Raw genomic sequence first — 21,489 nt, forward strand, 5'->3', positions numbered from 1 at the left:
CACAATGGAATACTACTCAGCCATAAGAAACGATGAAATCCAGCCATTTGTGACATCATGGATGGACATTGAGGGTATAATGCAAAGTGAAATAAGTCAGAGGGAGAAGGTCAAATACCGCATGATTTCCTTCATTAAGTAGTAGATAATAACAACAATAAACAAACACATAGGGACAGAGATTGGATTGGTGGTTACCAGAGGGGAAGTGGGAGGGAGGAGGGTGAAAGGGATAATTCGGTACATGTGTGTGGTGATGGGTTGTAATTAGTATTTTGGTGGTGAAAATGATGTAATCTATGCAGAAATGGAAGTACAATGATGTACACCTGAAATTTTTACAATGTTATAAACCAATGTTACTGCAATAAACAAAAAATTAAAAAAAAAAATAAATAAAAAAAATAAAGTCTATTTTGTCTGATAATAATATAGCCTCCCCAGTTCTGTTTAGGTTATTATTTACATGGAATATCTTTTTCTATCCTCCTACCTTCAACCTCTTTGTGTCCTTATATCTAAAGGGAATATCTGTAGACAGCAGATAGATGAATCTTGTTTTTTTTTTTAATCCAATCTGCCAAGTTTGCCTTTTAATAGGAAGGATTAATCTATTTACATTTAATGTGATTACTGATGAAGAAGGATTTACTTCTACTTTATATCTGTTTGTTATCTGCATGTCTTATATGTTTTCTGTTCTTGAATTACTTCATTACTGCCTTTTTTATATTTGACTTTTTACAATGTACCACTTAGATTCCCTTCTTCTTTCCTTTTCTTTATATTTTTTAGTTACTTTTTTAGTGGTTACCTTGGGGATTACAATTAACATCTTAAACCTGTAACAACCTGGTTTGAACAATATCAACTTAGCTTCAATACTATATACCCTGCTCCTATTTGTCTCCATTCCTCCCTCTTTATATTATTATTGTCACAGGTTATATTTTTATAGATTGTGTGCCTATTAACAAAGATTTATAATTATTATTTTGTGCATTTTCCTTTTAAAAAAAAAGATGAGGAGTTACAAACCAAAAGTAAATTAATACTGGCTTTCATATTTATCTTTACCAGTGTTCTTTATTTCTCCATTTGCCTTCCAGTTACTGACTAGTGTCCTTTCATTTCAGCCTGAAGGGCTCCCTTTAGCATTTCTTATAGGGTAAGTCTTAGTAACAGACTCTCTTAGATTTGTTTATCTGGGATTGTCTTAATTTCTCCTCATTCTTGAAGGATAGTTTGCTGGATATAGAATTCTTGGTTGGCAGTTTTGTTTCTTTCAAAACTTTAAATATGTCACCCCAGTGCCTTCTGACCTCCATGGTGTCTGATAAGAAATTATCTGTTAATCTTATTGACATTATTGAAATTATCTGTTATTCTTATGTGACGAGTCACTCCTCTTGCTACTTTTGCTATTTTCTTTGTCTTTGGCTTCTGACAATTTGACTCTAATGTGTCGTGTGTAGATCTCTTTGAGTTCATCTTGCTTGGAGTTTGTTAAGCTTCTTGGATGTGTAGAAACATGTCTTCCGTCAAATTTTGGGAGTTTTTGGACATTATTCTTCAAAATTCTTTCTTGCCCTTTCCATCTCTCTTCTCCTGGGATTCCCATAATGTGTATGTTGGTTATATATATGCGTATGTTGATGGTGTCCCCCAGATTTTAGCCTCTGTTCACTTTTTTTTCATTTTTTTTTTCTTTCTCTTCCTCAGACTGGATAATTTTAATTGTTCTATCTTCAGGTTTGCTGGTTCTTTCTTCTGCCTGATCAATCTTGAACCCTTTGGTGACTTTTTCATTTCAGTTATTATACTTTTCAACTCCAGACTTTCTATTTATAATTTTTATAATTTCTGTCTCTTTACTGATATTCTCATTTTGTTTATACATCATTTTCCTGGTTTCTCTTAGTCCTTTGTGGTTTGCTTTTGCTCTCAGCATATTTAAATTGGTTTGTTTAACATCTTTTTGTTGCATGCTCAATGTCTGGGCTTCTTCGGGGACAGTTTCTGTCTATTTTTTATTTTGAAAGAGCATACTTTTATGTTTCTTTGTACATTTTATGATTTTTTTGTTGAAAACTGGCCATTTGGATACTATAATGTGGGAATTTTGGAAATCAGATTTTCCTCTTCCCCAGGGTTTGCTGTTCTTGATTGTTAAAAGTTGTAGCTTGTGTTCAGCCAGTGTTTTGACTGAGATTTCCTTGAATGCCAGTATCTTAATATAAACAAACTAATAAACAAAAACAAAAAAAATTTTTTTTTGTCTTTGCAGATAACTCTGTGCCATGGCATTCTTTTAACATTTAACCAGGCTGTTTATAATTCTGCCTTAGCTTTCACTTTCTGCTTGCACTGAGACTATAGATCAGTCAGTAGTGAAAGGTTAGGGTCTTTTCAGGTCTTTTCTGAGCATGTATCCTATCCTGGGCATGTATGCGGCTTTCTAAATTCCCCAGGATACACAAGTACTTTTGAATACCCTAATTTCCCAAAGAAACTCCCTGGCTTTTCCTCCTAGGTCTTAAGTGGTCTATTGTATATCTTTTGTCCCACAGAGCTGTGGGTTTTTGTTAACCTTACAATGTTTTTGAGCAGTCCCACCCACTGCTTTTCTACCCTGAGTGGGTTTCAAATTAGGAGAAATAGAATCAAGTGCCTTATGTCAGTCCTTCAGGTAGGCCCAGATAGATTAGAACAAACACAGTAACTTGCAAATAAGGTCTGCTTTGCTTCTCCAGAATCGGGGACCAGTGTGCCACATGGAAATGTGGGCTGCCATCTTCAAGACTGCCACTGAGCTGGGGATTAGAGGGGGTGGGCAAGGGAAAGTAAAGATACCACAAAGCTTTCCTACTATTTTTTTAATTGCCTTTTTCTTGATTCAGTATTTGCTTGGTTGCTGTAAACCCTTAACTGTCTTCCATAGTTCTGACAAAGTTGGTACTGAGAGTTTCTGGTTGTTTTTTCAATGTTTCTGTGAAGGGATGGGAATATGCAGTTATCTACTCTGCCATTTTGCTGATGTCTAGACTTCACCTCTTGATGTGAATTGCACCATGCTCAATGAAGGAGGAAAGGAAATGACAGCTTCCATCTTGGAGACTAATTACTACAGATATTTTTAAGGCTTTTGATAAATATCCCCAAATTGCCTTCCAAAAAGTTTGCAGTTCCACAAGCAATGTATAAGACCGCTATTTCTTCATACATTCACCAACAGACTACTATTCCTTCATACATTCACCAACACAATAGTTTTCTATTTTTGCTATTTTGACAGGGAAAGAAAGTGTCTCATTTTAAAGATTTTATTTATTTATTTATTTTCCCCCCAAAGCCCCAGTAGATAGCTGTACGTCATAGCTGCACATCCTTCTAGTTGCTGCATGAGGGACGCGGCCTCCGCATGGCCGGAGAAGCAGTGCCGCGTGCGCACCCGGGATCCGAACCCGGGCCGCCAGCAGCGGAGCGCGCGCACTCAACCGCTAAGCCACGGGGCCGGCCCGAAAGTGTCTCATTTTAATTTTAACCCACATTATAAATGTTTTAGTGAGATTAAACATTTTTTTTTCACATATTTATTAATCATTTGGAACTCTCCTTTTGAGAATTACCTGCTTGTAGTGGCACATTCACCTTTTATACCAGAGGGTTCTGAAACTTTTTAAAACTTTGCATTTAGTCCCTTTCCAGAAATAAATTGAGACTATTTACCATAAATGATATATATAGACTAGGTTGCTAATCTAGAAATACAAAGTTAAAAACTCAAGCCATGGAAACAAAAAGGAAGAAAGTGTTAAATAAAGCGGTCATGAATAAGCATCAAATCTGAGTTGTCTAACAAAAAGGGCAGCCTTATAAGTTATGCCATTCTAATCATAAAGGAAGACACACACTAGTCCCAAAATTAGAGACAGGATTTTTCTCTTGGCATTAAATTGTAAAATAAATTTCTCATTTGAGCTCTTACATACAGAATACTGAGTGACAGAATAATAGCATTGTTAATGAAAGTTTTATAGCAAATGCAGAAGCAATTTTTTATTGAAGTATAATTGACATATAATAGTATATTGGTTTCAGGTGTACAACATAATGATTTGATATTTATATGCATTGCAAAATGATCACCACAATAAATCTAATTAACATCCGTCACCATACATCGTTACAAAAAATTTGTTTTTCTTGTAATAAGAACTTTTAAGATCCACTCTCTTAGCAACTTTCAAGTATATAATACAGTATTATTAACTGTAGTTACCATGCTGTATATTACATCCTCATGACTTATTTACTTTATAACTGGAGGTTTGTACCATTTGACTCCCTTCACCCATTTCATCCACCCTCCACCCCCACCTCTGGCAACCAGCAATCTGTCCTCTGTCAATGAGGTTTTTTTTTAAATTTATCATTGTTTTTATCTCCTCTGACTTTTTATCAATTTAGCTTAACTATATATAGTACTTTTAAAATTATGCTGTATCAACTTTTAAATATCCTTAGACTTTTTTAGTGAGAAATAGTTATTAGCTATAAGTTTTTTCTTTGGCTGTAGGGAGGTAGAAGGTATATTTCTCCTCCAATATATAATGCAAATATAAATATATAACTATATATAGTGACAATATATAGTGCAAAGGCTAATTAGAATGGCAGTGATAGAAAATCGGACCCGATATTCATAAAGTATTATTTGCCTTTGGTTCCTGGCTGAGGCATGTGTGTACCAAACTGCTGAATCTTGTCAATGTATAACAATATATATAAATTTAATGCATTCTTAAACATGAAAAGAAGCTCAGTTACTTTCATAATAAAAGAAATGCAAATTAAAAGCACCCTTCTTCCCGTGGCTTAGCGGTTAAGTGTGCGTGCTCCGCTGCTGGCGGCCCGGGTTCGGATCCCAGGCGTGCACCAATGCACCGCTTCTCTGGCCATGCTGAGGCCGCGTCCCACATACAGCAACTAGAAGGATGTGCAGCTATGACATACAACTATCAACTGGGGCTTTGGGGGGAAAAAATAAATACATAAATAAAATTAAAAAAAAAAAACCACCCTTGGGCCGGACCCGTGGCTTAGCAGTTAAGTGCGTGCGCTCCGCTACTGGCAGCCCAGGTTCGGATCCCGGGCGCGCACCAACGCACCGCTTCTCCGGCCATGCTGAGGCTGTGTCCCACATACAGCAACTAGAAGGATGTGCAACTATGACATACAACTATCTACTGGGGCTTTGGGGGGAAAAAAGCAGGAGGATTGGCAATAGATGTTAGCTCAGAGCTGGTCTTCCTCAGCAAAAAAAGAGGAGGATTAGCATGGATGTTAGCTCAGGGCTGATCTTCCTCACAAAAATTAAAAAAAAAACACCCTGAAATACCTTGTTTTTTTTTAATTGCAGAAGAAGAAAAAGGCTTGATAACTCATTATGTTATTGATAAGAATATTCGGAAACAGGTCCTCTCATACCGACTAGTGAGAGTATAAATTGGTATACAATTCCTGTGGAGGGCAATTTGGTAATAGCTATTAAAATACAAATGCCTGTATCTTTTAACCTAGTAATTCACTTCCAATAACTTCTCCTCAGATAAATATTCTTAGCAAGGCCATTAATGATCCCTACATTGATAAATCCAGTGGTCTGCTCTCAGGGTCATTGTGACCTGTCATCAGCATTTAACTACTCAGTCCTCCTTGAAGCACTTTCTTTATCTGGCTTTCAGGACACCATACTCTCCTGGTTTTATTCCTCTCTCTCTGGCCTTTGTTATCTCTCCAGCCTCTAAATGTTGGAGTCCCTCAGAGCTCAGTCCCTGGACTTCTTTTCAGTCTACACTCACTCCCTTGGTTTCTATCCAGTCTCATGGCTCTAAATACCATCTATGTGCTGATGGCTCCCAAATTTATATATCAAGCCTGGACCTCTCTCCTGAACTCCAGATTTGTATATCTAATTCTCACAAACTCTCTGGTCAGAGCCATAGTAATCTCTCACCTGGTCTCCCTGCATCTACCATTCCACCCTTCAGTTTATTCTTTTTTTCTAAAGTAACAGCTTTATTGAGATATAATTCATAGATCATTCAATTCATCCATTTAAAGTGTACAATTCAATGACTTTTAGTATACTCACAGAGTTGTACAGCCATCACCACAATCAACTTTATAACAGTTTTGTTACCCCTAATAGAAACCCCATATATGTTAGCAGTCACTCTACATTTCTATATTTCTTCCCAACCCTCATGCCAACCCTCCCACCCCTACCAGACAGCCCTAGGCAACCACTTGTCTACTTTTTGTTTGTATAGATTTGCTAAATCTAGACGTTTCATATAAATGGAATCATAAAATATGTGGTCTTTGTGACTGGCTTCTTTCATTTAACATGATGCTGTCAAGGTTCATCCATACTATAGCATGTATCAGTACTTCATTTCTTTATTGTTGAATAATATTTCATTGTATGGATATACCACATTTTCTTTTTCCATTCTTCAGTTGATGGATATTTGGGCAGTTTATTCTTAATACAGCATTCTATAATGGTTGTATTAAAAAGGAAGTCAACTCATGTAACTCCTCTGCTCAGAAACTACCAGTGACTCTCCATCACACTCTGAGTAAAAGTCAAAGTCCTTACAATGGCCTACAAGGGCCTATGTATTCTGTATGTACTTTGCCCTCACTTTTTCAGTCCAGCCAAACTGGCCTCCCTACTATTCTGCACACATGCCAGGCACACTCTTGCAGCAAGACCTTTACACTTGCTGTTCCCTTTGCCTGTAATTTCCTTATACCAGATATCTACATGACTTGCTCCTCACTTCCCTCAGATCTTCGCTCAAATTTTATCATCTCAGTGAGGCTTTCCCTGGTGAAATATGCTCCCCTACTCCACCACCCCCAGGCCGCAACATAGTCTATCTGCCTTCTTGTATTATTTTTCTCCATGGTACATATCACTAACATATTTATCTTAATTATTTATCTTGTTTATTATCTTTCTTTCTGCACTAGAATGTAAGCTCCATGAGGGCAAGAATTTTTGTCTGTTTTGTTTAATACTCTATCCTCAGGACCTAGAAAAGTGCCTCATGGATAGTAGGCACTCAGTATATATTTTGCAAGAATGAATAAATAACATTGTCTCTGGAGATGAAATTGGGTGTCTGGACAACAAGGTTGGAAGGAGACTGTTTATTATATATTATTTTATACCTTAAGTTTTGAATCATAAGGAAGGATATAGTCCTAATTAAATAAAATTAAAATTAGAAATTATGAGCAGAGGTATACAATTACCTATAAAAGAAAAATTGAATTTGTGAATTTGATTGTAAACTTCAAGGTACTATAATATATTTCAGCAGGAATCTGAAACTATAAGGAGGAAGAGCTATAACTTAATTTCCTCTAGGTTCTTGTAAGTTCTCCTGAAAATAGAAGGTAGAGTTTTGGCATAAGTGGTTTGACAGTGACAAAATGTATTTTCTTACTCACCATAAAGTCTGATATCATTATTGTAATTTAATGCAGTCTTATAAATTATGACCAAGAGTACACTTTTTATCCTAGATGGAGAGGAAAGAAAAGCTTTCACTTGCCTGTGCCATTTAGATTTCCAAAACTTTGTCCTTTCAGAGGCTCTACTGAGTGCACCTAAAATCATAACACCCATTTCTTTCCAGCGCCTGAGTCAAGCAGCCTTTTGTACACAACAACAGTTTAAAAAAATGTGTAAGGGTAAAGCCAGGGGTCAAATTAGCCAAAAGTACAATTTAGCTACTCTCTGAGTAGCTGCTTCCTGGCTTCCTTCCTACCTAGTCCATAGCCATATACTGTTCTGGGGGTCACATTTAGGCTTTTACATGAGAGAATAGCACATTGCTCAAATGTGATGGGGGAACAGACCTTAGATCTCCCCCACCCAGACTCTTCAGAGGTAGGAGATAAGAGAACGTAAATCTGCAGATAATAAAGTTGTTGTTGTTGTTGTTTTTCTGATACAGTGTCAAGGAAATGATTCCTCCAAGGCCACCTCTTACCCGTCGGACGGGAGGAGCTCAGAAGGCAAGTGCCAAAGCCAAGGTGATGCTATAAGTAATAAGGTGTTAAGTGCACTCATTTGAAAATAAGGCAGGGACTCTTCAGTATGTTTTCTAGAAGGGGTGAGAAATTGTAGCTTCACATATTTTCCTTCCTGGTTCTGGTTGTGACCGCTGGTGTACAGTGAATAGTACAGTGTTTAATTTTTGCCTGGTAGTCTCTGAGCTGGGAAGAAAAGGGCAATTTATACCTAAAGTATTATTGAACGTAAAACCCAAGCCAGTTTCAGACTTCCATTCTACAGCTTGACCTCTACAGAGGCCTCTTTACCAGACATTTTGTATTTTCCTAGGCGGTGAGTGACTACCACATGCAGATCAAGAACATTTCTAGAGCCATTCTGGATGAGTATCACAGGGTGTTTGGAAAACAGGCAGCCAAACTGGGGAGTGATATGGATAGTGAAACCCTGGAGGAACAGAAGTGCCAGCTCAGCTATGAACTTAATTGCTCTGGAAAATACTTTGCTTTCAAAGAACAACTCAAGGTAAATATTCATTTATTTAATTATTGCATAGGTTTTTATGAAGCATCTTCTCTACATACCCAGTTATTTTTTCTCCAGTTATGTTCAGCTATACTTCCACCTTTCTTGCGGTAGGTGCAAAGAGCTATGTTCTCTATGATAGACTATCAGAAGCTCCACTCTTGCAGAGCCTTGGAATGGTTCACTACGCATTCTGAGTGTGAGCTTTTAACAAACTAATTCTTTACTTGAGGCTAGTGCAGATTTTGGGCCAGATTTCATGTTGTTCTACCAGGCAGAAGTACCTGGTACTGATTCCATGACTAAATATCTCTGTCTCCCATTACCAACATTACCCTAGTCCATAGAATCACTAAGATTTGAGAAATATTTACTTAATAATTTCCCAAATAATAATGGTTAACATTTATTGTTTGCTGTATGCCAAATTTTTAAATGCTTTATATTGTACTAATTTAATCCTTACAACAACTCTATGAGGTAGGTTCTCCCCATTTTATAGATAGAGAAATACAATTAGTTGGTTAAGTAATTTGCCCAAGGTCACAGAGCTAGTAAAGGTCAAAGATGGGAACCAAATTCAGGCAGTCTGGCTCCAGAACTCAAATTCTTAACTGCTACATTGCATGGAACCTCTTTATGCACATTTACTGTGTGCCCTGTACTTTACTAAACAGATACAAGGAAAGCACGTGGAAATAATAAAGTGAAAAACAACCATTACTTGTGGAGGCAAGAGGCTGTTCTCAGTAGGTGGCATAGTCACATCTCAGTTTGATTCCTGGTTCTACTATTACTAACTGGATGACCTTGGTCGAGTGACTTTACCTTTCTGAGCCTCAATTTCCTTGCCTAACATTGAGGGTTAATATTATCACATAGAGTCATTTATGAGAATTAAATAATATAATGCATGGAAAGTGCTTAGTACAAAACCTGAAAATAATATTAGCTTGGGGGAAAAAAAGAAGAAAATGTCCTGGCTATAGAAATATGTTATTTGTATAGCATTTTAAGATTCACCATCGGTTATTTCTCTTTGGCTTCTCAATCATTTTCTGAAATAAGATAGTAATACCAAAAGTACATAGCTATTTAACAAGTGAGGAAACAAAGGTACCAAGTGTAAAATAATTTATGAGGTCGTACAGTGGGAGGATTAGAACCAGAATTCCATTCTCCAGACTCTCAAATCAGGTCTTTCTCCTTTTCTCCCTTGAATCATGTGGGTACCAGGAGAGAGGTAATACGTAAACCTAATACTAAGGTTTTCTTTGGCTTTATGACTCTCTTCACATAGTATGAGTCCTGCATTGACCATATTAGTGATGATGGTGACGTCAAGAAAGGAAGTCATACAGATTATGATGATTAGGGGAAAAATCAGAAAGGTGACAGTCTAGCAGTGACCAAGGGAGAAATCAATCACCTTCTGAAGTTCTGATGAGCCTTAGGCTAGAAGCTCAAGGGTGGCCTGTGCTGTCAGCATGGTACTGGACTGTGTTATCAGATGCATGATCTGTGTCTCTTGCAGCATGTTGTGGTAAAGATTGTGAGAGAGAAGTACTTGAAGACAACATCATTTGAAAGCCAGGAGGAACTGCAGACATTTATTAGTGAGCTCTATGTGTTCTTGGTGGATCAGATGCATGTGGCCTTAAACCAGGTAGGTGCTCAAGAACCAAGAGCTTCAGGGCATCAGGGTTTCTCTTCTCTGTAGGGCATCAGAGTTTCCTCTGAATGATTCCTTCTTTGCTTCCTTTCTTCCTTAATTCTACAAACATTTATTGAGGTGTTTGCTTTCTGCTAGACACTAAAAACACAAAGATGAATAAGAAACTGCCTAAGTTATAAGACTAATTTTAAGGAGAACAACTAGAAAAGTAAATTTCATAACTATCATAAAGGTGATGGATAAAAAAATAAATAAAATTGGCTATGTAAAATTGTGAAACAAAAATTATTCTATTTATTCTGTGAATGTGTGTAATTCTCAATTTTTTCTTCAAGATTGATAATCAAAACAAAGAGAAACTATGAGTTTGCAGATATTATAGCTGAATGACAATGACACTTCACACCTGCCTTTTCTATTTGACTGGTAGTCTGTTTTCCTCCCACTTGTCTGTTTATATTCGCACAGCTTGCATCTTGCCTTCATTTGCTCATTTTTTAACATATGCAGTAGTGGTTTATTTGAAAACGGACAAAATCAAAGTCTTTTTGTCCCCCTGGTAGTCTCTAACCAGCTATGCCTCCTCAAAGCCTCTATTCTATTTGCTGTTTCCTTCACCGTTTTTTTCTTCTCTGCCACCATCACTTTTTCTTTCCCCTTGTTCAGCCTTCCTGGAAGAGGTAGGAGAAGAGTGCCCGGTATCCTAGGACTAAGAGAACAATCTTGCTTTGGGCACAGATGATTTCAATGATTTGATTTGGAAAGCAATTGAGAATTGAGCATGAGATCACAATTACTGTTGCCTTATGTCCCCATGGAGCCCCTGTCTAGTAGTGGAGACAGGCACAAAATGCAAATCACTGCAGTAGAGTGAGGTAAGTGCTGTGATAGAGGTGTGTCCATGGTAGAACAGATTAGGGGATGCATAAAAGAAAAAGTGATCAGCTTCACCCTGAGACCTTGCAGGCAAGGATTCACAGAGGAGTTGTGACCTGAATTGGGCCTTGAAGGCTAAAAAAAGTTCTCCGGGTGGATGTTTTAGAGCATTTGAGTCATAGGGAACATCACAAAGGCTTGGAAGCTAGGAAGAATATGACACATACATAAACCACATATAGTTCAGGAGCAGAGGTTCAAGTGGTTGAGGGACCAAGAAGCAGGAGGTGAAGCCAGGATCAGTTCCTGATGTGGAAGTTGGGAGTGTGGAGGGAGGCCTTGTATGCCTCACAAAGAAGTTTTTACTTTTTCCCTTATTCGTAGTTAGAAGCAATAAATTGAATTATTTTACACAGGGGAATAGTATGATCAGATTTACATTTTACAAAAACATTCTCCTAGCAGTAGGATGGGTTAGAGGTGGTGAAACTGGTGATGTTAACTAGTCATTAAATAGTAAGAAGGAAAAGGAGTCAAAGATTCTTAAGTTTAAAGCTCACTAACTGGGTAGTTGGTAGTACCATTAACCATGACAAGAAATACGACATGAGCAAATTTGGTGGGAGGCAGGTGATGTTGAATTCAGTTTTGAACATTGGCTTTAGTGGGGTTTTGCTCAAGAGAGAGATCTGAGCTAGAGTTGAGATTTGGGGGGCCATGAGTATATAGATGCTCGTTAAACTATGGTCATAGATGAAGCTGCCGAGAAAACATGAGTAGAGAGAGAAGCAAGCTGGTGGTGGAACCCTAGGAAACACCAATATTTAAGGGGTTGATGAGTAAAAGAATTAATGAAGGAGACAAGTGAATTGTTAAAAAGGCAAAAGAGCCAGAAGACAGTGGTGTCACAGAAGCTAAGGGAAGAAAATTTTAAGAAGAAAAATTGGTCAACATTGTTAAATACTACTAGGAGTTCAAGAAAAACAAAATCTGGGGTGGAGGGAGGGGGAATTGGAGAAAGGTGGTTAAAAGGTACAAACCTCCAGTTACAAGATAAGTAAGTACTAAGGATGTAATGTACAGTATGATGACTATAGTTAACACTCTTGTATGATACATATGAAAGTTGTTAAGAGAGTAAATCCTAAGAGTTCTCCTCACAAGAAAAACAAATTTTTTTTTTTGCTTTCTCTTTTTGTTATATCTATATTATGAGATGATGGATGCTAACTAAACTTATCGTGGTAATCATTTCACAATATATGTAAGTCAAACCATTATGCTGTACACCTTAAATTTACACAATGATGTATGTAAATTATATCTCAATAAAACTAGGAAAAAAAATCTGAAAAGTTTTCATTGGATTTGGCAATAAGGAGGTTATTGTTAACATTTACATAGAAATTTCATTAACTAATGGAATGGATACAAATTATAATGAATTGAAGAGTAAATGAGTGATTAGGAAGCAGGTGAATATAAATTCAAGAAGTTAGAAGATGAAGGGAAGAAGTAGGAAAGTAGTAGCTAGAAATTACAGAGATTTTCTTTTTAAGACAAAAAAACCTTTAGCACACTTTAGTCCACAGGTTTGGGAACAGGAGTCAGCAGGCTGGGAGAAGTTGAAAACAGAGGGAAAGAGGGGATAATCGATGGCAAGCCCAGGGTGGTACAAGTGGGAAAATATCAAGAATTTAGATGAAAGGATTAGCCTCGAAGCAGAGAAGGATGCAGTGCCTCTTCCTCTGAGACTGAAAGGAGAAAGATACAATGGATGCAGAAATAAACAATTTAGGTATGGCGTTCAAAAGTTGAGGGATTTCTTGCCTCATGATTTCTATTTCCTCTAAGAAATAACATCTTTATTGAAAGTGAAGGAGATAAGGGTTGAATGAAAAGCTTGAAGAAAGGAAAGAAAATATAGATACCGCATAGCATTATGCAATATGTTGCTGAACAAGGACAAATACATAGATTGCTGAGAGTATTAAAGGCCTTCAGCTAAGATTGAATACCAGAAGAATCTGTGGCAGTTCAGATATCTCTATGTATGCAATTTGCCTCAGGACATGTTAGCAGCTCCTGTCTAAAAATGAAGTCAGATTGTAGGATTGCTTTAATTTGGGAGTTTTCAGGACAAGTGCAGGAGAAGGACGGGATGGCTGGGACTTGAGTGTGCTGGTGAGAGAGTAGTAAGAGTGGATAATCATGAGGCTTATCCACTTGGGAAATGATAGGCATATTGGAAGTGAAGGAAATTAAGTCAGAGAGCAGTTTTAAGGGGACTAAGTGACAAAAAGGCAGAAAGCTTGTAATGTGGGTTCTAGGAGTGGGATATTAGAGGTAGAGTTTTCTGGTTTGGGCATGGAAGTAGGGATTTAGAGGTCAAGATCATCAAAATTAAAAAGAACAAAGAACACTGTCAATTAACATTAGTCAATGTCAGAAGCTCTCTTTGGCCCATCTGAAATTTAGCTTTACTCCACATCCCGTAGCAACTCTACTTGTTAAAGTCACTGACATTATTTTTATTTATAATTGAAGAATTTTGAGGGGTCTTCTTTGGTTATAGCTTCTGACTCAGGAGATCACTTATTATACCAGACCTGCTTTCCTATCTGGGTATATAGGATATATTATTTTTCTGGGTTTCCTCCTACCTTTCTGGCTATTTCTATCATGTCTCCTTTGCAGGATCTATCTTGTCTATATATCCCACTAAAAGTATAAATGTAGCTTCTAAATCTTTACCCTTAGTCTCCTGTTTTCTTGATGTTTGAAGACTGTAGCTAGTGCTTGCCAACCTTTTTCATGTTATGGCTCCTAAAAAAATGATAATATTTGTCCTATACACTAGAGAAAATGAAGGAAGCTGTTTGATGTTGGAGGAGACTTGGTTAGGGATTCTGACTGCTCTGAAAGTGGAGGAGAGAAGTTCTGCCCTAAGTAATTTTTACTCACTTCCATGGGTTCAGACTGTTGGTCTTCAGATAGCTGAGCTTCTCTTTCACTCTTGATATTTCTCTCTTGGTTCACTCTCAGTCTCTTACCATATTGGCAAGACTGTAAGAAACATCAATATCATTTTAGAACTCATGACTCCATGCCTGGCTTATTCTTATAAAACTTCTTTACTTGTAATTGCTTCATTTTGTCTGCCTAACATCTTGATATTGACAAGACCATGCCAGATGACGTCCAAGGCACTGTTTCAACCATTTATACGACTAGTGAACAGCTTCGACTCTTTGCATTTGAAGCAGAAGTCAATGAGAACTTTGAAATGGCAGCAGTGTATTATGAAGAGGTAATTAAACATCGTCCCAATGGTTGTTGTTACTATTATTTGTACAATATGGATATAATAAATAGTAGTTTTTGATTGTTTAAAATCCAACTTGATTGGTGAAAGAATAGACACATAGATCAATAAAACAGAGTCTAAAAATAGGTCCACACAAATAAGGCCATTACATTTTTGACAAAGGTATAAAAGAAATTCAATGGAGAAAGGGTAGTCTTTTGAAAAAATGGTGTTGAACAGTTGGTCATCCATATGCAAAAAATGAACCTTGACCTAAACCTCAAACGTTGTATAAAAATCAACTCAAAATGGATCATAGATCTGAATGTAAAACATAAAACTATAAACCTTTTAGAAGAAAACAGAGGAGAAAATATTTATGACCTGGAGTAAGGTAGAGAGTTCTTAGACATGACACCAAAGCACAATCCATCAAAGAAAAAACTGATAAATTGAACTTCATCAAAATTAAAAACATATGCTCTGTGAAAGACACTGTTAAGAGAAAGAAAAGAAAAGGTAAAAACTAGGAGAAAATATCTGCAAAACATACATCTGAGAAAGGATCTGTATCCAGACTATTAAGAACTCTCAAAACTCAACAATAAAATAAACAGATAAACATGGGCAAAGGATTTGAAGAGACACTTCACTAAAGAGGACATAAGTATGATAAATAAGAACATGAAAAGATGTTCAACATCATTAGCCATTAAAGAATGCGAATTAAACCCAGAATGAGATACCACTGCATTCTTATTAGAATAACTAAAATGAAAAGTGCTGATGATAGCAGCTGCTGGTGAGGATATAAAGCAACTGGAACCCTCACACTTTGCTGGAGGAAATGAACAATGATACAGACACTCTGGAAAATAGTTTGGCAGTTTCTTATACATTTACCATATGACCTATTCCTGGCTGTTTACCTTAAGGAAGTGAAATCTTACGTACATGAATGCTTATAGCAACTCTATTCATAATTGTACAAACCAGAAGCAACTCAAATGTTCTTCATAGGGTGAAGAGATAAACTATTGTTTATCTGTACAATGAAATACTATTCAGCAATAAGAGAAATGAACTACTGATACACACAACAACTTGGATGAATCTCGAAGGCATTATACTGAGTGAAAGAAGCCAGTGTCAAAAGGCTACATACTCTATGGTTCCATTTACATGATATTCTAGAAAAGACAAAACTATAATGATGAATAACAGATCAGTGGTTGCCAGAGGTTATGGGTGGGGGAAGAGAAAACTATAAAAAGACAACACAGGGAAATTTTTTGGGGTGGTGAAACTGTTCTCTATTTCAATTGTGGTGATGGTAACATGAAGGTATACATGTGTTAAAATTCATAGAACTGTATACCAAAAGGAAAAATGTTAATTTTATTGTAAATAATTTAAAAAATAAAATAAAACTTGTATTCAACAAATTCAGCAAACATTTACTGAGCCCTTACAATGTGTTATGAATGACACTTGAGTTCTCTAGTTCTGTTAGTACTGCCTACCACTGCATCATGGGATGAATAAACATACATGAAGAATGGTCTGAACTTCCATTTATATTTGTTTAATTATTGAGATATAATTCACCTGCCATAACTTTCACCCACTTAAAGTGTACAGTGGAATTTAGTATATTTACAGAGTTGTGCAACCATCACCACAATCTAATTTTTTAAGAGACTTTTTTTAGAGCAGTTTTAGGTTCACAGCAATACCACTGTCTAATTTAGAGCATTTGCATCACCCCAAAAAGAAACCCTGTGCCCATTAGCAGTCATTCTCCATTTCTCTTCACCCACAGCCTGAGGCAACCACTAATTTATTTTCTCTCTCTATAGATTTGCCTGTTGTAGATAGTTCATATAAATGAAATGATACAATATGTGGTCTTTTATAACTACCTTCTTTCACTTAGCATGTTTTTGAGGGTCATTCATGTTGTAGCACGTATTAGTATTTTATTCCTTTTTATGGCTGAGTAACATTCCATTATACAGATATACCACATTTTGTTTCTTTACTCATTAGGTGATGGGCGTTTGACTGGTTTCTACTTTTTGGCTATTAAGAATAATGCTGCTAAGAACCTTCGTGTATAAAGTATGTAAGTTTTTGTATGGACATATATTTTCAGTTCTCTTCAGTATAGATCTCGGAGTGGAATTGCTGGGTCATATGGTAACTCTATGCTTAACTTTTTGAGGAACTGCCATCTGTTTTCCAAAAAGCTATCCTATTTTACATTCCCACCAGCAATGGATGAGCATTCCATTTTCTCCATATTCTCACTAATGCTTATTATTGTCCATCTTTTTTTTTTATAGCCATTCTAATGGGTGTGAAGTGGTATCTCATTGTGGTTTTATTTTGCATTTCTCTAATGACTAGTGATTTTGAATATCTTTTCACATTTATAATTTTTTCAAGAGGAAAATATGTTCCAAATTCTAAATTAAATGACAGAGGAACATTTAGACTACGACAAGTTCAAAACAGCAGTCTATATAAATAAATTATGTCCTTTTGTGACTGGCTTATTTCACTTAGAATATGTCCTCAATTTTCATCCATGTTGTAGCATATATCAGAATTTCCTTCCTTTTTAAGGCTGAATAATATTCCATTGTATGTATATATCACATTTTGCTTATCCATTCATCTGTCAATGGGCACTTGGGTTGCTTGTACTTTTTAGCTATTATGAATAATGTTGCTATGAACATGGATGTACAAATATCTCTTTGAAACTCTGCTTTCAATTCTTGTGGGTATGTACACAGAAGTAGATTGTTGTATCATATGATAATTCTATTTTTAATTTTTTGAGGAACCACCATACTGTTTTCCAAAGTGGCTGCACCATTTTACATTCCCACTGTGTACAAGTGTTCTAGTTTCTCCACATCCTCATCAACAATTGTTATTTTCTGTCTTGTTGATAGTGGCTATCCTAATGGGTGTGAGGTGATATTTTATTTTGGTTTGATTTCCTGATGATTAGTGATGTTGAGCATCTTTTCCTATGTTTTTTGGATATTTGTAGATCTTTGGAGAAATGTCTATTCAAGTCCTTTGCCAACTTTTTTTTTTGTGTGTGAGGAAGATCAGCCCTGAGCTAACATCCATGCCAATCCTCCTCTTTTTGCTGAGGAAAACTGGCCCTGGGCTAACATCTGTGCCCATCTTCCTCCACTTTATATGGGACACTGCCACAGCATGGCGTGACAAGCTGTGCATCGGTGTGCGCCTGGGATCCCAACCCGGGCCGCCAGCAGCGGAGCCCATGTACTTAACTGCTATGCCATGGGGCCGGCCCCCCTTTGCCAGTTTTTGAGTCAGGTTGTTTGATTTCTTGTTGTTGAGTTTTAGAAGTTCTTTATATACTCTGATTTTAGCCCCTTACCAGATAGATGATTTCCAAATATTTTTCCCTATTCTGTGTTACCTTTTTACTCTGTTGATCGTTTCCTTTATGTACAAAACTTTTTAATTTTGATGAAGTCCAATTTGTCTATTTTTTCTTTTGTTGCCTGAGCCTTTGGTATCATATCCAAGAAATCATTGCCAAAACCAATGTTGTGAAGCTGTTCCCCTATGTTTTCTTCTCATAATTTTATAGTTTTAAATCTTACGTTTAGCTCTTTGATCCATTTTGAGGTATTTTTTGTATATGGTGTTAGGTAAGGGTCCAACTTCATTCTTTTGCATGTGGATATCTAGTTTTCCTAGCACCATTTGTTGAAAAGACTGTCTTTTCCCTATGGAATGGTCTTGGCACCTTTGTCAAAAATCATTTGACCACATATGCGAGGGTTTATTTCTGGGATCTCTATTTTATTCCGCTGGTCTATATGTCTGTTTTTATACCAGTACCACACTGATTACTGTAGCTTTGTAAGTTTTGAAATCAGGAAGTGTGAGTCCTCCAGTTTTGTTCCTTCTTTTAAAGATTGTTTTTGCTATTCAGGGTCCCTTGAGATTCCATATGAATTTTAGGATGGGTTTTTCTATTTCTGCAAAAAACATCTTTGGGATTTTGATAGAGATTGCATTGAACCTGTAAATTGCATTGGGTAGTATTGACTTCTTAACAATATTAATTCTTCCAATCCGTGAACATGGGATATGTTTCTGTTTATTTATGTCATCTTAAATTTATTTCAGCAATGTTTTGTAGTTTTTGCTCATTCTGAGGTGCTTTTTAAAAAATGTATTTGTAGAGAAACTTTATTTGCCATCTCAAGACTTTGACAGAAATGATTATTTATGAATCTTTAAAATGAACCATAAAATGAATCTTTAGGTCCCCATGTAATTAGAGAGCTTATGGTGACCAGAACACTGACACTAGGAAGCAATGACTTGAGGATTCAATTTTTAAATGATTTCAACAAATATTTATTGACCACATACTATAAGCCAGAACAGTGATTGTACTAGGCATTCAGAATTCAGTGGTAAGCAAAAAAGAAGTCATAGTTTCTGCTTTCATAGAGCTTATGGTATTTATGGAGTGCTTACTGTGTGATGTTATATGCATTAAAAATATGACATAGTGTCACAATAACCTTGGTCCTCCTGATGCTTTGTGTGGTAGAGGTTGGTCCGTGAGCCCCAGAACCTGGAACACTGGCTAGACTATGGTGCTTTCTGCCTCCTAACTGAGGACAACGTCAAAGCACAGGAGTGTTTTCGGAAAGCCCTTTCCCTCAACCAGAATCATATCCACAGGTATGGGTGAAGGGAGATGAGGAATGAGTAGGAGCAGATAAGCTTTTATATGAAATTGTCTTGGTTCCATGACTGTGAATCATGTTGGTGGTCTCTTCTCAGCTTGTTGCTGTGTGGTGTCCTGGCTGTCCTGATGGAGAACTATGAGCAGGCAGAAGTTTTCTTTGAGGATGCTACTTGCTTGGAACCAACTAATGTTGTAGCTTGGACTTTACTTGGTATGGTATTTTCCTGTGATCTGAATGTGTTTTCTTACATTATAAGAGTCTCCCTTTCTCTTTCTACTCTTTAATGGCTCATCATGTAGTTCTTAAACTTTGGTAAAAATGTGGGAAATGTAAGTAAAATGTTGCAATTCTTCAGTATATGATGGTGGGAAATTAGTCACATTTATTTCAGCATCTTTCTTTCTTCAGGTTTGTACTATGAAATTCAAAACAATGATATTCGAATGGAAATGGCATTTCATGAGGCCTTCAAACAGTTTCAGGCACAAGTGCTTCAGGCACGAGTAACGAAGCAGAAGAGCACTGGTACTGTAGACTACGTGGAAGAAGGAGGGAAAGTAGAATCCAGTTTAGACCCTTGGGGAATTGCTAGTGGTTCTTCTACCACAGCAATCAAGGTGGAAGCCCCAGCAGGTAGGACCAGGGAATGGGGATGATGAGTGTCTATGGGGAAAATTACTGGCCTTATGAATAGGACCTGGCACATAGTAAGTACCCAGTAAATACTTGTTAAATGAATGTGTAGGTGGAGTTTCAAGTTGTTCCAGGGATACCAGGAAAGACTTCTAAATATTTCCTCATTCATATGATTGGAAGTCTGAAGCTTCTACTGTTGTTATTCAGTTTTGTGAATCTTAGAGAATTTACTGTCTCCATGTACCCCTAAAAAGGGGTATCATTCTAGCAGAGTAAATTTCTTTCTTTTTCCCCTCACTCTCTTCCCTATATAAGGTCCCTCTCTTGTGATTCTTAAATTTATTTATTTATTTATATACTTCCTTTTTTCCTGGTTCTTCATTGGCCATTTTCCTTTCCTCTACTTTAGGAAGTCATTCTAATCAGTTTAATATATGTGTTTTTGTTTATGTGTTTCTTGTATATGTTATTTTGTTTATATATTATTGCATATTATTATTTTGTATGCATATATTTTCAATAGCTTGTTTGAGGTATAATTGACATTTCATAAACTACACATATTTAACATGTACAATTTGATGACTTTTGAGACATAAACACACTCTTGAAAACATCACCACAATCAAGATAATGAACATATCCAAAATCCCCAAAATTTTCCTGTGTCCATTTGTAATCTTTTTCTCTCGCCCCCATTTCCAGACAACACCAATCAGCTTTCTGTCACCACAGATGAGTTTGCATGTTCTGCATTTTAGAATTCTAGAAAATTTCTAGAATTAAACAGAATTGCACAGTGTATTTATTTATATTTAGTTTCTAGAATTCAATAGAATCGCATAGTCTTTTTTGTCTGAAGTTTTCACTAATCATAATTATTCTGAGATTCAAACACATTGTTACTTTTACCTATAACAGTAATTTATCCTTTTTTATTGTCAAATAGTATTCCATTGTATGGAGATGCCACAATATTTTTATCTATTCACCTGTTGATAGATATTTGGGTCGTTTCCAGTTTGGAACTATTAAAATAAAGCTGCTATGTGTATTCATCTACAAGTCTTTGTATGGACATATACTTTCATTTTTCTTGGGTAAATACTTAGGAGTTGAATGGCTGGGACTATGGGTTATTTAGCAGTATGCTTTTTATTTTCTAAATATTTGGGGATTTTTCCAGATATCCTTGTTTTTTATTTCTAATTTAATTTCATTGTGGTTAGAAAACGTACTTTGTATGACTTGAATCCTTTTAAATTTATTTTGACTTGTTTTATGGTCCAACATATGATATATCTTGATAAATATTCCATATGCACTTGAAAAGAATGTATATTCTTTGTTGTTGAGTGGAGTGTTCTATAGATATCAATTAGGTTTAATTAATTGATTGTGTTGTTCAACTCTCCCATATCCTTTGCAGTTTTGTGCCTTTAAAGTTTTGTTTTAATAGTTGTTCCTGCCTCAAGTCACATTTTCTTCAATGAACTTTATAATATTAGTTTTACATTTAGATCTTTAGTGGGAGTCCATCTTTGAATGTAATACCAAGTAGGCATTCAGTTTTTATTTTCTCCATATAGGGATCTATTTTTCTCAAAATCACCTA

General features: G+C 36.4%; 1 protein-coding gene across 1 annotated transcript in view; it reads left to right on the forward strand.

Annotated features, from left to right (window-relative positions):
* Positions 1-21,489, forward strand: part of CFAP70 (cilia and flagella associated protein 70) — a 108,554-nt gene that overhangs the window by 63,308 nt on the left and 23,757 nt on the right. Inside the window, exons 14-20 of the mRNA XM_087432042.1 lie at positions 8,037-8,097; positions 8,426-8,620; positions 10,155-10,286; positions 14,356-14,481; positions 19,097-19,230; positions 19,333-19,448; positions 19,647-19,871. Of these exons, the coding sequence (XP_087288168.1) occupies positions 8,037-8,097; positions 8,426-8,620; positions 10,155-10,286; positions 14,356-14,481; positions 19,097-19,230; positions 19,333-19,448; positions 19,647-19,871 (989 nt within the window). The remainder of the gene's footprint in view (positions 1-8,036; positions 8,098-8,425; positions 8,621-10,154; positions 10,287-14,355; positions 14,482-19,096; positions 19,231-19,332; positions 19,449-19,646; positions 19,872-21,489) is intronic.

This window comes from Ceratotherium simum, chromosome 6 (assembly GCF_057802395.1).
Source record: "Ceratotherium simum simum isolate JZ-2026a chromosome 6, ASM5780239v1, whole genome shotgun sequence".
Classification (NCBI taxonomy): Eukaryota; Metazoa; Chordata; class Mammalia; order Perissodactyla; family Rhinocerotidae; genus Ceratotherium; species Ceratotherium simum.